The sequence below is a fragment of the Silurus aristotelis genome (assembly GCF_946808225.1).
Source record: "Silurus aristotelis genome assembly, chromosome: 11".
NCBI classification, from domain to species: domain Eukaryota; kingdom Metazoa; phylum Chordata; class Actinopteri; order Siluriformes; family Siluridae; genus Silurus; species Silurus aristotelis.
In genome coordinates, this window is record NC_139584.1 from 20,773,421 (window position 1) to 20,791,385 (window position 17,965).

Consider the following 17,965-nt stretch of genomic DNA (forward strand, 5'->3'; position numbering starts at 1 on the left):
GAGAGAAAGAGAGAGAGAAGGTTGGATGATGTGAAGTGGATAGGATTAGTAGGAGGTTATTAAGCTATGAAGAGTGAAAAGTTGTTGCCCCAGATGACATACCGATAGAAGTGGATAGATGGCAGTGGAGCTTTAAACTAGATTGTTTAACAGGATTCTCGAAGGTGAGAGGATGCCTGAGGAATGGAGAAGGATTGTGCTGGTACCGGTTTTTAAGAATACAGGAGATGTGCAGACATGCAGTAACTTCATGGTGTGACTGATCAACTTCATTCCCCTGAAGTTATGGGAAAGAGTAGTATAAGCTAGACTGAGGGAAGAGGTGACCATCTGCGAGCAACTGTGGTTTCATGCAGAAGAAGAAGAGAACTACAGACGCAAGAAGAAGTGAAAAGGTCAGAAGGAGTTGCATTGGGGATGACAGGGTGTTGAGAGAGGAGTCGTGGTATTGTATGAGGAAGTCAGGTGTGGCAGAGAAGTATGTGAGGGTGTTGCAGGTGATGTATGAGGACAGTGTGACAGCAGTGAAGTGTGCAGTAGGAATGACAGACTGGTTCAGGGTGAAGGTTGGACTGCATCAAGGATCGGCTCTGAGCCCTTTTTGTTTGCATTGGTGATGGGCAGGTGGACAGACAAGGTCAGACAGGAGTCTTTACTTTGCAAGAGTTTATAGGACTGTGGTGAGACCTGCTATGTTGTATAGTTTAGAGACAGTGGCATTAAATAAAAGGCTGGAGGTAGCAGAGCTGAAGATGCTGAGATTTTCATTGGGAGTGACGAGGATGGACAGATTAGAGTCATGCAGGTAGTTGGTTTGAAAGAGGCAGATGTAGTGGACTGGGGGTATGGAGAGGGATGGTCTGCTGTGGCAAACCCTAACAGTAGCAGCCTAAAGAAGTTGTTGTTGTTTTATCATTAAACTATTGTGATCTTCGTACAGAATGTTTTCCATTACTATAGGTATCATTTTAAATGATTTTAAAAACACTTGAATTGCTGTCTAGTTGGTGCAGTTTTGTACAGAGAATAAAATGTATGAATGAAAATGAACAATAAAACCACTAGCATCCAGAGACTTGGATGCATTTCCCCGTATGTCTGGTGTATGTATAAATGTGTAAAGTTTTTTTTTATTTTTATGAGAAATTCCCAATACCTAAAGAAAGAGTCTTTAAGAGAAATTATCAAAAAATATGTTTAGCCAATATGTTTAGCTTTAATTTGGAAACAATTTGTGACAAGCAGGCTGTGTAAAAGGCCATGATGGCCATAAGGCCTGTGTTTTTTGTGTCTCGTGTTTTGCAGACACATGATCAGGGTCCAAGCATGTTTCGTCTGGGAGTCCAGTTTAGCAAATATGGATGTATATATATAATATAATGTTAAAGTTTAATATTTGTTTTTCTCTTTCTTCAATTTTATTTTTAATTGTAAATGAACCGCTTTTAATTACTAATAATCATTGACCTTTAGTTATTTTTCAATGTAATTGATGTTTTTCCAGTATATTTTATCATTTTGTTATGACTAATTTGTCATCTTGTTTCAGGAATTTTATGAGAATGCAAAAAAGCTATGGCAGGATGATGGAGTGAAAGCCTGTTATGAGCGTTCCAATGAGTATCAACTGATCGACTGTGCACAGTAGTGAGTATCTGTAGAATGATGCCCACTGAGTGTTCATCATTTGATTTGTTTTCATCTCCTGGCTTTCTTTTAGCAATTAAACATTCAAGCCCTGAAGTTAGACAAATTACCATTTTTTTTTTTCGAGGCTTTAAATGAACAATCTGTGTCTAAAACTCAGGGTTTCAATACAATATTGTGGGTTTTTTTTTTTTTTCACAAGTAAAAAAAAAAAATAGGCACCATGATTTATACTCAATGATCAGATCTGAGTGGCTGTACTTGATTGTGTGCTGATGTCGTTTGTACTGTTATCTAAGAAGATCCACGGTTTGTGTTTTCTTTCAGCATGCTTATTTTTTATTTCTCTCTTTTAGCTTTTTAGACAAAATAGACATTGTGAAACTAAGTGACTACACACCATCTGACCAGGTGAGTCTAAAAAAACAAAGCATACAAAAATAATTCATAGTTTACTACAGTTAATCTTAGCTTTACTATAAGAACAAATTTAACATTTATGCCAAAACCATTAAAGGGGGGAGGGGGGTCATATTTTTTTTTTAATTACTAATGGAAATAACTTGATGTATAATAACAGCAAATAGCAATTCATGCTATATAAATGGATTATGTTTTTCTAATACTTGTGAATGGCATACAGATAGAGAAGTAGTCTTCCATATTTATAGCTTGCTAGAAGAATTAAGTTCTCACATCAATACTTTCACATCATGCGTATTTTCTAAACTAGCAGAGACACAACTACCACATTCTCTCATTGGTAAAACAGAAGTTTAACTTAAAGTGTACATTTTTGTGCTATTTATTATTTTTTTCCCAGGACCTGCTCAGATGCAGAGTTCTGACGTCTGGGATTTTTGAGACAAGATTCCAGGTGGACAAAGTAAACTTCCAGTAAGTTTTCTCAAAGTGCTAAACAAATTCCTCTTTTATTGTTGTGCGTTCTGTGTAGTCATTATGCTTTCATGAGCCAAAGCTGTGTTAAGGGAATAATAACTGCATATGCAAGCTCATGTAGAGACGCTGCAGATTCAAGTAGTGAATTTGATCTGAAACACTAACATGGAGTTATGCATATGAATGACCACCTGAGGGCATTATTTTTAAGAGGCCATTACTTGTCACAATACAGTACTGTGAAATTTTTCCTCTGCATTTTCCGGCTTGTTGTGAAGCTGGGGGTCAGAGTGCAGGGTCAGCTATGATACAGCACCTCCTTGAGTTGTATTAATATTAAATATTTGATTAAATATTAAAAACTAACATTATCTATTTAGTTTGTTAGTGCATATTCAATTAGGGTTTAATAAAAAACTAAATTAATAATAATTATTACAAATAATGTTAGAAATATGAAGATAATTTTAATAAAAATTATATTAGTAGAGAAGTACTAAGGTTTTGCACAAAAGTTAGAAAAGCTATTTATCGGCAATAAATAGCCAGCATATTTTGTAAAGCTTAAATGTGTATAATATTTGGTTTGTAGTTTGTTTATAAAAAATGTCCTGCAAGAATCAGTGTCATCAGATCAGTGTCATAGAAGATTCAAGGTCAATTCTGTTAATTGAAAAAAGAAAAAAAAAAAGCGGCAGAGCAAGAAACGATTTTGTGCATTAAGTAATACAATGCATAATGTTAAATAATAATTTTTATACTTTCTCTTAGCATGTTTGATGTGGGTGGGCAGAGAGATGAGCGCCGGAAGTGGATTCAGTGTTTTAATGGTAAATATGTCTCATGTTCTGGAGAACTGACAAGTATCTCTTCTAAAAAAATTTACTTTTTTTTTTATCCTGTAATTTTATATTGTTGAAATTGCGCGTGTTTTGTTTTTTGTTTCCCCTTTTGAATCAGAGGAGACCGAAAGCGTATTTCCTACTTTACAAAAATCACAAAATGTACACAATCTGTTTAGATTTGTATACCTATATCACTTATATTTTCATTTTATATGGTATATTTACTATTATAGTATTTTACTGTTAGAAACATTACCCATGCAAATGAACATCCAACACCAATATAGTAAATCTTTCTGAGACATCACAGATGCTATGACATTTACAATTTTTGTTCCTTTTTTTTCTCAGATGTAACTGCCATCATCTTTGTAGTGGCCAGCAGTAGCTATAATATGGTCATCCGAGAAGACAATCAAACCAACCGCCTCCAAGAAGCACTTAATCTCTTCAAAAACATCTGGAACAACAGGTGAGTCTGTCCTTTATTGGGCAAATGCTAAAATGGAAAAAAAAAAAATAATAATCAACTAACAGATATTGCATCCAAATGTATTTGAAAAGATGAACTGCTCTACAGATAAACAAATTTATTTTTCTCTGTTCCCACCTTTGTTTTTGTTTTTTAAGATGGTTGCGGACGATCTCTGTAATTCTCTTCCTGAATAAGCAGGACCTCTTAGCTGAAAAGGTCTTGGCCGGAAAGTCAAAAATTGAAGAATATTTTCCTGAGTTTGCGCGCTACACCACACCAGACGACGGTAAGAGCCGTTCACACACTCGTTCACTATACATCTCACATGTTCCGTATCATTAATACTGTTCCAGTAAATACCATTCATGGCAGACAGCCTATCATGTGCATTATTATAGACTTTGAATTGCAGACTGTAAATGCACTACACCATCCAGAGACACATGTTGAATCCAAACATTTCTACACTTCAGTACAAATCACTGTAACCCTTATATTTTTCATAATCTATATTTCAGCACATTCACTGACATGCTTTAGGCACATTGTTGTCAAATGTAGCTATTTACCCTCAGATTAATAGGATTTTCTTGTTAGCTATGTTGGCTCTTCAGTGTATGGGTGGAGCAAAAATAGTGCAGGCCATTGATTGATCGAATAGTCATCACAGAACAGTCCTGATTTATGTCTCTGGCCGAAATTTTCAGCAGTAGGCTAGTGGTCTGCCAAAGTTTCAGAAGTATTTTTGTTCTGCTTTTATTTGCTTTATTCAATCAATAGTTCTTGATTGTAAAGTAATATGAGATTTTCGACCTATTGATTTTAAATAGGTGTAAGCTCTTAAACAATGTAAGACAAGCGAGCGGGTCAAAAAAGCAATCTCATTTTTATTACTGTAATCTAAGCAACGTTTTGGTGAGGTTAAACCAAATATTAATAGAATGAGAGAACGGTTAATAGATACATGCAGGCCTTCTAAAATTAAATCATGTATGAATTTGGCAGTAGTTAATAAGCTTAGAACATAACTGAAATGTCTATTGTTTGCTACCTCGACCCCACGCCTATCACTCAAGGCAAGGAGTCTATATTAAAGGAAAATGTATCTAGTTTTGCTTTTGTCCAGTGTAGGCGATGAACAACTTTAACTAATTACTACTAAATACTACTCTGAATAATTGTATGCCATGGACAAAAGGAGGTCAAATTAGTCTGATTCAAAATATCTTGTAGTTTCCTCTGAAAATTAAGCTAAATGACAAGGTAATTCTCAATAAATAGATCTTTTATTGTGACAGTTCCTTTCTTTGTCAGTACAACATAAATCTAACATTCAATCTGATCCCTGGTTTAAGGGTAGTAGTCTATTTCTATGTTTATCAAGTTTTTTAGCCTCTAGTGAAACTCCTCCACCGTTATTGGGTATATTTCTGTAATGGAAAGTGGCACATGAACTTGGATGGGGTCGTATTGGGTTTGTGTAATGAGGTGTGCTGCTGCATGGAGAAGCACTATAAGTAATATTTTTTCAGATTCATGCTTGACAGTTTTCTGTGTAATGAAATGATGGCATGGTGGAACTCTCCATCTGTCCTTTAGTGGTCTTGGTATGAAAATTTTCAAAGTCAGTGATTACTGCAGCAAGATCACTTGTTTCTTTGCAAGCTACTTGTTTTACAATAAATCGATTAGGAAGCTGAAGTTGGACATAATGAATAGTTTAACAATACTTTAAAATTTAGTTTGAATGTTTATCTAATAATAGGCTATTTATTTCTATAGCCAAGGTACATTCTTAAACCTTTTGCTAGAATAGATAGGGTTTTTTTTTAAATAATTTTTTGACTTGACAATTTTCCTGTGGATATGCATTTACATTGAAATTACTTTTTCAGCAAGCCCCGAGCCAGGAGAGGATCCGCGAGTCACGAGGGCGAAATATTTTATCCGGGATGAGTTCCTGGTGAGTAAAATTTCTTTCGGCTTCTCCCATTGGGTCGCCACAGCGGATCATCCGCATGTTTGATTCGGCACGTTTTTACGTTGGATGCCCTTCCTAACGCAACCCTCCCCATTTATCCGGGCTTGGGACCGGCACTAAGAGTGGCTGGGGTTGGTTCCCTGATTTAAAAAATAAAAAAATCATTAAAAATAAATAGATTTTAAAAAATACAATTAATTTAAAAAACACAACACTGCTATGTACCCATCTATCTTTTCTCTTGTTTTTTTTTTTTTAATGACTGAATTATACATTCCTATCATTTACCCCTGTCTCCTCCTCCTTTGTCTTTTCAGAGGATCAGCACAGCAAGCGGCGACGGCCGTCACTACTGTTACCCACACTTTACATGCGCAGTGGACACGGAGAACATTCGTCGTGTCTTCAACGACTGCCGAGACATCATCCAGAGAATGCACCTCCGCCAGTATGAGCTCTTGTGATCGGATGAGCTCCAAAGGCAGACTTTTAAAATAAGCCAGACTTTTGAAAATCTTGTGTTTTGGTGGAGTTTGAGAGTGATGGATCGTCTAACAGCTGTGGGCTTTGGGCCCCTTGACACCACACACACACACACACACACACACACACACACGCACACACACTCACTTAATCATGCTGTTGAGGACCAAATATCATGCAGTATCCATTTGAAGCAGCAGCTCCGTTTCAAGGCAGTTAACTGCATAAACACATACTGACTAAGACATAATCAAAAGTTTATTTAAAAGTCAGTCATATGATCATTTTCATAAGTAGTTGGCGTACAGACGTATCTAAAATTGCTCTACCTGACAAAATTGTACTCCTACAAACACAGCTTACAGTCTCTAGTTTTGCTTCTTGTCAGCTCACCCACTCATCAGTGTGTGTGTGTGTGTGTGTGTGTGTGCCAAAACATACACACACACACACCCACACACACATCGCTGACCCCTGCAGTACCTGAGAGTCTTGAGCTGATTTGTGATGGCCCCACTTCTGGACCTGAATCACAGGACTTTGCTTGAGTGTGTTTTGAGTTTTCAGTTGGCTGGATCAGCTTTACATGCCATCCATTGTCCTCTCTGATGGAGATAGGATGATTTCTTACCAAATGCTAGAAGATCAGGACAGGCTGCAGTAACAAGCTGGACACTTGAGACACTATTCGTGTGACTTGCTAGCTGCTTATGGAACGATAAACTTGAAAGATCGCAACTCTCCACTCCACTTCCCCAATCCCTTCTTTCATCTACTAATTTAATGCAAATAATTTGATCGAGAGCACTCTTGCTTTTTTTTGGGCGGGGGGGGGCGACACACAGACACACAGAGACATGCACACCAGGTAAAGATGACTTTTTGCCAATGGAATACTGTTTCCTTCTACCGTATTTCCTATTGGTCACTCTTGCCATTTTCCCCAGTTCTTCTTTTCCTGTTCTCCTGTTCTCTTTTCCCCTCCCACCCTCTATTTTATTGCTGGACTATTATTCTTGTACAGACTGCAAAATGTATTATTTTGTACTTTATTGAAAGAAAAGACTTGTAGAAGTTCCTGTGCCTTGATCACAACACTGCGTGTAAAAAGAAAAAAAAAAAAAAAAAGAGCTAAAGGCGTAAGGTATGTTTGCGCTGTATTGCTTAGCGTCTTAGCCATCTATCCAACCAATCATTTGAGCCTATTTGTTGCTCTTGCTCTACTCTCTCTCTCTCTCTCTTCTCTCTCTCTTTCTCTGTCTCATGAATCTGCTTCTCCCTTATTGTGTTATTCCAGATTGCTTTACATTCACATACCCCCTTCTGCTTCCTGAAGAGAGAAATAATAATTAGAACACGTATGGATGTAAAAAACGAACAGCTTCTTGGTTTTAATTGAAACAAGCAAATGACTGCATCAACTGTGTGCACTTCATGTTTTGTGCATTACTTCAATTGCAGTCCTGTTTCCAGGGGACTGGAAGATGACCTTAATGTTTTATTTCAGTTTTAGCTTTAAAGTTAAGGGGGTGGCTATCCAATGCAAAACCTGGTTTGTTTCTACATTATTCCATTTTTCCTAACTAAAGAAGCTAAAATAGTTCTGTTTTTAAGTCATTCTTGGCTGTGTTTTAAGGTAATCATTGCGTAAAGAGAATATTAAATATGATTTATTATTATTATTATTATTATTATACATTTTTTGTTTTGTTTTTTGAAGCAAAAGACTAAATCCTGATGAGTAAAGTATCTACTAAAGGAAAGAATAATCTCGCTTGGCATCAATCGTAAGTGTGGGCTTTTAGGTTATACCCAAATACAACCACTAGATGCTGACAAACTCGACAGTTTGTAGCTCAGCATGTTGCAGTACACTTTTTCCTTGCAGTCGGAGGTATTAAATGTAGTTGTTTTAGCTGCGTCAAGCATGCATATTAAAAATCTAGTATTTTATATTTCACATTATGTAGGTTAATTATGTAATCCTAAGGGATTAGGTTATGGGATTAAAAGCTGGTTTGCCCTGATTGTTATTGTTAAACCTGTATATCAAACCAATTTGACAATCTCCCTCTCCAAATAAGATAATTTCTATTATCTAATCAAAGAGGAACTAATCCTATAAAGCAGCAGAACCACCAAACAGCACAATGGTAGGTAATTAAATATTATATTATATAATATAATTAATAAAACCATATTCTGCTGTTTTCCATTTAAAATGGCCTTTACACTTTAAAACCTGTTTGAAAAGTCAAAAGATTTCCTTCTTTCCAGCCTCACACCAATCTATATGCTGCAAATATTGAGTATCAGTGAGTTTGTCAACTTTTCATTACATTTAATAGAGGCAAAGTAGAATAAATTATATATATATAATTTTAAATACAGTATTGAAAATGCCACTTGTTCTAATTTCTAGTCTTTCATGAGTATCCCATACCAAGAATAGAACTGTTTCTCCTAACCATTGAGGCTTCCCATCGCTTTGCCTATTATATGCTCACACTCGTATCAGATTTTCACTAAAGTTTGGGACAGTGAAGTGGGATGCCTAGTGTTCATTTGGTGATGAAAAATATGATTTTTTTTTTCTAAATCGTTTTATTGATCAATTCATTGACCTACTGTCAATTGCCCTATTTTATAGACATTACATTTGACAAAAAAATTTTCCAGTATATGACCATAAATTTCTGGAGTTATTTGAAATGCAAAATGCCAATGTGTTGTCCATTTAAAAAAAAAAATACTCATTTGATTTCACAAATATTTTCACACAAAAATGAAATAGTAAAATATTAACATTAAATATAAATTATATTTCATGGTCTTGAAATGTGGAATTTATGCCCCTTTTCATTAAGGATTTTGTCAGGAAGGACATAAAATAAACCTGCATTTATGCCATTTAGAGCCGCATAAAAAAATTTTAATAATTGTAGCACATGACCCTAAGAAGTGCCTTCTCTGCTATAAAATTTTAGTCTGTTTCCAACCATTAACTAGGTTTCTAACAACAACCTTAAACAAACTTCAAATGAATGTGTTTGGTAAATAAAGTGGAAAATAATTTAATTTACATGCAAAAACTTTCACTGTGAGAATGAAGTTATAAAGTTATAAAAAAAAAATACACATGTAAATGTTTAACATTTGTGTAAAGTTGGTTACATTTCTGGGAAAAACTGATTAGAATACAAACATTCCTCTTGCATAAAATGTAGTTGGTTTTAACACATTTTATGATTATACCACAACAGTGAGCGTCGGTCTCATGCAGCGACAATAAAGATCGACAACCACAAAGTTTACGCGAGACAACTGTATGTTGAACAAGATCACTGAACAGGTAGAGTATATTGGAAGGGGAAAGGTGGTATGAGGAATATATTATCTGATATCATATAAAAGCCAACTATGCCTTTTGAAATATTGTATAGTATGTTTATTTTTCAAATAATAATAGTCTGTAAGCATTTGCTCGGAGAACCTTTTTTTTTTGTTTGTTTAAGATCTAACTAATTACAGCTTGACAGTTTCGTACCAATAATGCTAAAATGCTGGATATTTTGTGTGGGGATGATATTCATGTCACCTGTTGGTGATTATAATATGAAAATGAAAATTACTCCTTGAAAATGTCCTCTGGTAAGTGGCAGCAGTCAGTTCTTAAAGTTGATGTGTTTGGAAACAGGAAAAATGGTGTAAAATTTCTCACTCCACCGAGAACCCTTATGACCACTTACAGGATTTTAAGGATCTGCTACTATTGTTTTATTTCCAGATAAACAGCCACATCTTCAGAGGTCTTGTGGTGTCCATGCATTTTTGTGTCAGATGTGAGACAAAATAGCTTCCACCACTTCTGGTATATATATATATATATATATATATATATATATATATATATATATATATATATATATATATATATATATATTTTTTTTTTTTAAATCTTACTTGCCAGCTTTGCCATTTATTGAGTTTTTTGGGCATCTTTAAATGCGCATCAGTTGGGTTGTGCACGTGGCTGGTAAAGTGATTTTGTACAAAAAATTTAAAAAGTGTTTGTAAAGGGCTGGAAACATTTCTACACATCTTTACTAACACATTTTTAAATGAATGTTAATTTTAAAGGTTCATATGTAAAGAGAAATGTTCTGGTAATGTAGAAATGGATTTGCTTTCCTCAGTAATTTTATTTATATCATCATGAACACTTCCTGGATATTCGAGTTTAACATGCTTCTGATATTTGAAACAGGAAGCCATTTCAGTTGTTTACAAGAATGATGTTGCAAAAAAATTAAGATGCAAAAGGAAAAGAAAAAAAAAAGACTAAATGAAGCGAAGAGTAAAATATTACACTATATAATATTGAGCAGGATAATTCTCAGGAAATCTCTTAACTGCCAAAACCCATATTTTATTAAAATGGAGAATTTCCCTCTTTAGATTTATTTGTATTTTTAGTCTAGTATTCAGCAGCATATTTTTTTTCATAGTGTTTTATTCCATATTTTTCCCCAAACAATAATTTCTAAAGGAACAGAATCAAAGCTGAGACTAATCACATCAGTCTAGTCACTGATCTCATGCCTACTACTGATGTCACACCTATTTCTGACTGCACAATGTGGTCTAAAATTGTGTGTAAGCCAGGCAGTGGCAGATGGATTTCACACGCTTTTCTGCACTCCAACTGATGTTCCAGCCCTCAGCGTCCCTCCGCTGTAAGACACAGTGAATATTGTACTGTTATGATTTGATTTTTTATTTTCATCAAAAGTGTAATATTTTTAGCTAAGAATAACAGCTAAAACAGCCTGCCCCCCCTCCCCATTTTTTTACAATGCAAATGTAGAAATACTAGAAACTGCAAAATTATATTTATATAACAAAGAATTTTTTTTTTTTAATATAGGGTTTATATCAGCATACGAATAGAAATTGCGTTTCCCTAATGAAACGTCTTACATTTTCATAAAGTGAATCAGGTTTGCCTTTACAGTGGGTGCAGTATTAATCATCGCCCATGGGTACGGAAATAAATCTCGATGTTGGAATAGTATGTATGACCCTTAGTACAAAACTAGTGGTTCTGGTCACAGCTCATAAAATAATGAGCACATCCGGTTGTAATAAAATACTCATTTACTGTCACCCTGTTCCTCAACAGAGTCAATGACTCAGTTCTTGCTGGGAAAGCCTTTGTCTATGCCATTAAATCAGCCTGGTCTCTATCTTTCTGCACACCCATTCCTTTTTCTGTCAGGGTTAATCATGAATGATTACTATTGTTATCTTTATATACAGAATTTTCACTAGAACACTAACTGTACTTTACAAACTGCTCTCAAGACACCACAGTGAATGACCTTGTCCACTTGACCATTGTGTATGTGGATTCTGAGTAAATTATTGGATACATTCTGTTCTTGAATTATGTCTTTATAACAGACTAGTATCAGGTGGTCATTATAGATGGGAAGGATAAAATCTTATCTATACATAACTTGATAATGAAAATGTTCAGGTTATATTGCAAGCCCAGATTAATGGTGTACTCATAAAGCAAACTATTTTACAGACACTAAAAGGCCGATAGGCAGCTCCATATGTGGTTCCTAAATCTATCTGTAATGTCCTGCTGGCATGTTTTCTCCGAATACCAAACATGGTTAACAAAAACCTGGTAATCCTTCCCATCAAATCCTGAATTTCTGTGTTTTCTGCGCTTTGGTGTAATTTGCAATTCGTTTTAATCACCCGGTGCTTAGTCTACTTTGTCTCTTTCAAAGAAATGTTGTGGGGAAAAAATTAATAACTTCATAATTCACCCTGCTCATGTTAATTACACCTCCAACTGTGTTTGATATGCGCCTTCTTAATTGCTACTGATAACCTTTTATGGATGTGACAAACGTATTTCAGAAAATAGATTTCAGGCCAAAAGAAGATCATATATGAAAGATTGTTTTGCTTATTGTATTCACTTGATATGAAGGTTACTAATAAGCTGCATGATGGTTTGTGCTAGAAAGAAATCAGCCTCGTTTTTGTCTGTGCATTTTTAATACAATCACTGTGTGGTTGCACTTGTTTCAGCAGAATGCAAAAAAAAAAAAAAAGAATAGTTGACTGTAAGGCATGTGCATTTATTTATTAAGCATTGGGTATGTTAAGATTTAGTGGCATGGAAACCATTTGAAGACACAAGTGGGAGGCAGATTTTTAATGATTCATTTTTCCACACAATAAAATTACAATCACAATCTCAATCTTTAGCACCCACCAGATTTTGCTTTTTATTATTTGTCTATTGAGGTAGCATTACCACTGTCCTTGTAAGTAACAAGCATTTTGAGGTCCCCTGCACATTAGGGCTGGACTATGTGATAATTATGAAAAAAAAAAAAAGAAAGAAACAAATATCTTAGATAGATATGGTGATGAACGTAAAGCTGGAAGTTGAAGGGGCGATGATAGAGGTCATCAGTGCTTATGCCCCACAAGTGGGTTGTGAGATGGAGGAGAAGAAAATATTCTGGAGTGAGTTGGATAAAGTGGTAGAAGGTGTACTTAGGAATGAAAGATTGGTGATTGGGGCAGACTTTAATGGGCATGTAGGTGAAGGGAACAGAGGTGATGAGAAGGTGATGGGTAGGTATGGCTTTAATGAGAGGAATGTGGAAGGGCAGATGGTGGTAGATTTTGCTAAAAGGATGGAAATGGCAGTGGTGAAAACTTATTTTAAGAAGAAGAAGGATCATAGGGTGACGTATAAGAGTGGAGGAAGGTGCACACAGGTGGACTATGTTCTATGTCAGAGATGCAACCTAAAGGAGATTGGAGACTGTAAGGTGTTGACAGGGGACAGTGTAGCTGGACAGCATCGGATGGTGGTCTGTAGGATGGTTTTGGAGGTGAAGAACAAGAGGAGGAGAGTGAGGAGATGCAAAAGGAAACCGGTAAAACCCATAATAGCACCTGGAGAACAGGAAAAACCCCAATCCAGTTGGGAACAATTCTGCAGCAGTGAAATCTCCTAACTATAAGATAAACCTTTATTCGTCCCACAGTGGGGAAATTTCTAGAACCCAATAAGAACCTAATGATTGAACAGCTTGACAAAGCTGATTTTTTTTTTACCCATCAAACACAATTTGTTAGAATGTGGTTCTCATTTGGTTATTTTTCAGAAACCAAATAATATTCTAGGAACATTGTGATTTTTTGTTTGTTTGTTTTGTAAATATATAAACTAACCTTCCCAGAATGTTCTAGGAACCAAAAACTGTTAGTTGGCTAGTATTTTTCTTAGCTCACTGACCCTCTGGCTAAAGTTCACACACCCACTGCTGTACATCTCCCTAACCTACACCCCATCTCAGCTGTCAAAAGAACCGGAAGTGGAGACAAATAAAGGGGAAACTGAAATTTTGTATTGAATTTCTGGTCTCTATAACGCTTGCATCTGTTATTGGGTCTGAACAGGAGACTATTTCAGTCCCCACAGAGAATGAAATGCAGGTGGAGACTTTGAGTCCATCATGAGGGCAGTCTGTTTCCATCCGGCGAATTATTAGACCATATTTCGAGGTCCAGCAATCTGTCTCCTCCATCCATTTCTGCGCCCTTGGACTTGTGAAAGCTTTGACCCGGGAACATTTCAGAAGGCGTCATGTGACGGTTGTGAAGATGGCGCAGAGTAATCAGATCTCTCACATCCTCCTCAGTAGCAGGAGACCAATTGACGGCACGGCGCTTCAGGAATAGGAGCTCATCACATAACCGAGATGCGACAGGTTTTTTTTGTTTTGGTTTTTATGCATGTGATTACATGAAATCAAAATCTACATTATTGCTGAATTAATAAATGAGCTGAGGCTCGATCACTCGCTTCTAGATACTGCAGCAAATAACAGCGAAGATCAGATTTCCGCTTTATTCCCTGCCTGGAGAGACTCAGGGCTCTGCATCACACACTGTACATGCTCTTCTTGTTTTTCCCCATTTTCCCTTCTTGCTCGAAAGGATCATCCAAAAGGGGGGTATGACAGTATGCGGAATGGAAAGAAGAAGATCTTGTTTGTAAGGCTTTGTGTTTATTTGGGGCGAACAGTTACCATGTAGTCGTTAATGCATTTACTTGTACATGTAGTGCCTCTGTATCACGCTACACTGCTCAGCCCTTCATCTTCAGCATCCTCCCACGACACCGGCGGAATGGAGCTCGCTTTCCAGGCGATATAAAAATCATCTCTTACCTTTTATTTGATTTTATTTTGAAACATTTCTTTATTGAAATAATGTGGATTCCAACGGAAGATGAAAAATTTGGAGTCGGTGAGTAATACACCCTTCTTCTCTTCTTTTACCGTTGTGTTCTGCATATTTATTGACATATATAATGACACGTAGATCTCCAGATCTCCAGATCTCCAGCTTTCCCCTATGCAACAATTTGCTCTTGATTCAAGAAGTGCAGTGAGCTGCTGAACATTAATGGCTCAATCGATCATCGTGTTAACAATCTAAAATATCCTATATATATATATATATATATATATATATATATATATATATATATATATATATATATATATATATATATATATATATATATATAAACATGCCGTTTGAGAAGTAAGGAAAGGTATGATATATATATATGACTGGATTGCTTGTGGATATAATTACCCATATATATATTTTTTGTTGTTATTTTGTGTTTTAGTATGAATTTTTATTTAAAAACCGGATTTTTTTTTCCTCTCTTCCCACACAACCATTGCACACGACTGACAATAATGATCGTATCCACGCAGTAGCACGGGGGCTGAGCGCGTCTTCCTGTGGCCGCGGAGGGGCGCTGTGTGCCTATTCGCGGTCTAACAGGTGCGCGTGAGAACACTGCGCTCCTGACGCAACGCTCCTGTGCGACCACGTTTCCCAACGCCCCATTCACCGCTCCGAACACTGTGTCCGAGCATCACACTGCCAGGCGTCTGTCAGCTTTCTCTACCCATCTACCAGCTCAGTGGTTAAAGCTCGGTTACTGAATGAAGGATCAGGGGTTCAAGTCCTAGTTTTGCCAAGCTGCCACTTTTGGGCCCTTGAGCATGGCCCTTACGATATTAAGATTCCTGGGTTATGTATGCCTTTTGCAGTATGATGTCCACTTTAAAAACAAGTCTCATTTGTATTCAAGAAACAAGAAACAATTCAATTCTATTCATTTTTATTTGTATAGCGCAGTGGTCCCCAACCCCCAGGCAATTCGTACCGGGCGGCACAGAAAGAATACATAACTTACATTATTTCCGTTATATTTATTATCTGATTCTGAATAATGTTTTATTTTGGAGAACTACCGGATTCTCTCCACCACATCTGTCTATGACTCACTCTTGATGCATGTCATGATGCCTCGGTCACATGTCTTACCCCCATCCGCTACCTTCTTAAAGGGGCTGCTCCGGCCGCTAACACATTATACATTACCGCTAAATTAAAACCCCCAAATTTATAGGTTGTTCCTTATAAATGTTTATCCCTGATGAGCAAGCCAATTGTCCCAGTATTGCTAAGCAGCCCCTTTTGGTCTCTTGAGCAAGGCCCTTATGATCTTAAGTTTCCTTCGTTACTTGGATGACTGGTAGTGTGACGTCTATTTTAAAAATGTTGACACCAACAAGATTCTCATTTGTATACACAAATATACACAAATTTGAACAGTTTTTGATAGTCATTGTCTCAAAGCAGCTTTACACAGATAAAGCAGTAATAAAATAGGTATACGTTTGTTCCTTATAATTGTACGGTTGTCCCTAATTAGGGAGTCGATGGTGACTGTGGGAAGGAAAACCTCCCTGAGATGGTATGAGGTAGAAACATTTAAAGAAACCAGACTTAAGAGGAAACCCATCCTCATCTGGGTGACACCAAATGTCCATTTATTACAGTTCGTTGTTGTAGAGGTGTGCAGGAATAGGCGATTAAATGCAACTCGTGGTCATGAGCCATTGTAGCTGACTCTTGATATTTTTTTAATGTTAAAATATAAATAGTAAAGCTAAATTATCTCATAGTGTGTAAATGTGGGATTTTTATACCCATTTTAACTATAATCTTAAATTGCTGTTTTCCCAACTGATGCAACAAATTCAGTGTTTGTTTGGTGTAAATGGTTTTTATGTCATTTAGAGTAAAAAAAAAAGTTTTTGAAACCTTTTGAAGTTTTCCCATCTGATTTGAAGTTTGGTCCGTGTCTAATGGTTAATATTTAGGTTTTTAACAGAAAGATATTAAACAGTGATTGAGGCTCTGGGTTACTGATCAGAAGGTCAGGGGTTCAAGCCACAGTATCGTCATGCTGCCGCTTTTGGGCCCTTGAGCACGTAGTGATGCATCATGTGCTCGGACCCCAGCATCTAGGAATTTAGACCAAGTTGTGTTTTTTAGCAGTATTATACTTTGCTTGTTCTGGGAATGCTAGTGGTTAATATATCCTGGATCGGGAACACTAATTCACCGCAGGGCATGACACACATACACACAAGTTCACACACTCATTCACGCCTAATTAGCATAGTCGGTGCGTCTCTCAGCAAGGTTTCGGACAGTAGGAGGAAACTAGGGATTGCTTGATTTTGAGTACATGGATTTGGGTTTAGTTTTTTTGTAAGCAAGAAATTGTGTTCTTTGCTTATTTTTAGGCATCATAGAAGTGCTAGTGCACAGAATATCCAGGGCCCCTAGTTGGAGCCCTTAAGCAACCATAACCAAAAATTCTTTCATATTTAAGACTTAGATTGTAATTAACCATGGACCAAAAAAGTGCTAATGTTATTGTCACCCTGATCCTGATTCCCTGTTTAATTGAGCTAGTTCAGTAAATACAGTAATGCACTTTATTTACCTCTTAGGACGGATAGTACATCAACAATCTAACGACTTTGGAAACCTCTTCAATGGTATACATTTTTATTTGCACAACATTGATAACTAACAACATTGGGCTGCTGCCATTTCCAATGAGAGAATAACGTGGATTATTAGTTCTCATTTTAGGTCAGCAAAGTAAAAAAGAAAAGTATTTTTTGTGTTATTGTCAGTGCTATGTTTTTGCTGTATGTATCTCTTTAAAACACATATTAGTAATATAGATATGGGTTTGCAGATGTGATTTTTTTACTTCAATAATACATGGATAGATATGTATTGAATAAATGGTAATATAAAAAAAATAATACTGTCAATGCAAATGTAAATGGATTAATGCTGGCACAAGTCTGGAAATATCTTAATCTATAAAGGATTAAGTTACATATCTCAGATATGTTACACATATTCACTTACCTATATCTCTTTTTTATCTACCTGAATAGGACATATTGTGTTCACTTTGATCTACTTTTAACATTTAATACTAAGTGAGGCTCTTTATGTGTGTGTGTGTGTGTGTGTGTGTGTGTGTGTGTGTGTGTGTGTGTGTGTGTGTGTGTGTGTGTGTGTGTGTGTGTGTGTGTGTGTGTAAAGGTGTGTTGTGTAAATGGCAGAATGGATATCTGCCACTTTAGCTTGTGCTATCAAATTCTCCTTTTCCCATCATCCTCACAAGACAGT

General features: G+C 36.3%; 2 protein-coding genes across 2 annotated transcripts in view; both read left to right on the forward strand.

Moving 5' to 3' along the window:
* Window positions 1–7,932, forward strand: part of LOC310733345 (guanine nucleotide-binding protein G(s) subunit alpha-like) — a 28,475-nt gene extending 20,543 nt beyond the window's left edge. The window contains exons 5-12 of the mRNA XM_083554554.1: window positions 1,550–1,647; window positions 2,004–2,058; window positions 2,471–2,544; window positions 3,319–3,377; window positions 3,744–3,864; window positions 4,023–4,153; window positions 5,763–5,830; window positions 6,166–7,932. Of these exons, the coding sequence (XP_083410680.1) occupies window positions 1,550–1,647; window positions 2,004–2,058; window positions 2,471–2,544; window positions 3,319–3,377; window positions 3,744–3,864; window positions 4,023–4,153; window positions 5,763–5,830; window positions 6,166–6,312 (753 nt within the window). The 3' untranslated portion in view covers window positions 6,313–7,932. The remainder of the gene's footprint in view (window positions 1–1,549; window positions 1,648–2,003; window positions 2,059–2,470; window positions 2,545–3,318; window positions 3,378–3,743; window positions 3,865–4,022; window positions 4,154–5,762; window positions 5,831–6,165) is intronic.
* Window positions 7,933–13,780: 5,848 nt separating this feature from the next.
* Window positions 13,781–17,965, forward strand: part of LOC310733267 (dedicator of cytokinesis protein 3-like) — a 77,694-nt gene continuing 73,509 nt past the window's right edge. The window contains exon 1 of the mRNA XM_083554336.1: window positions 13,781–14,683. Within this exon, the coding sequence (XP_083410462.1) occupies window positions 14,647–14,683 (37 nt within the window). The 5' untranslated portion in view covers window positions 13,781–14,646. The remainder of the gene's footprint in view (window positions 14,684–17,965) is intronic.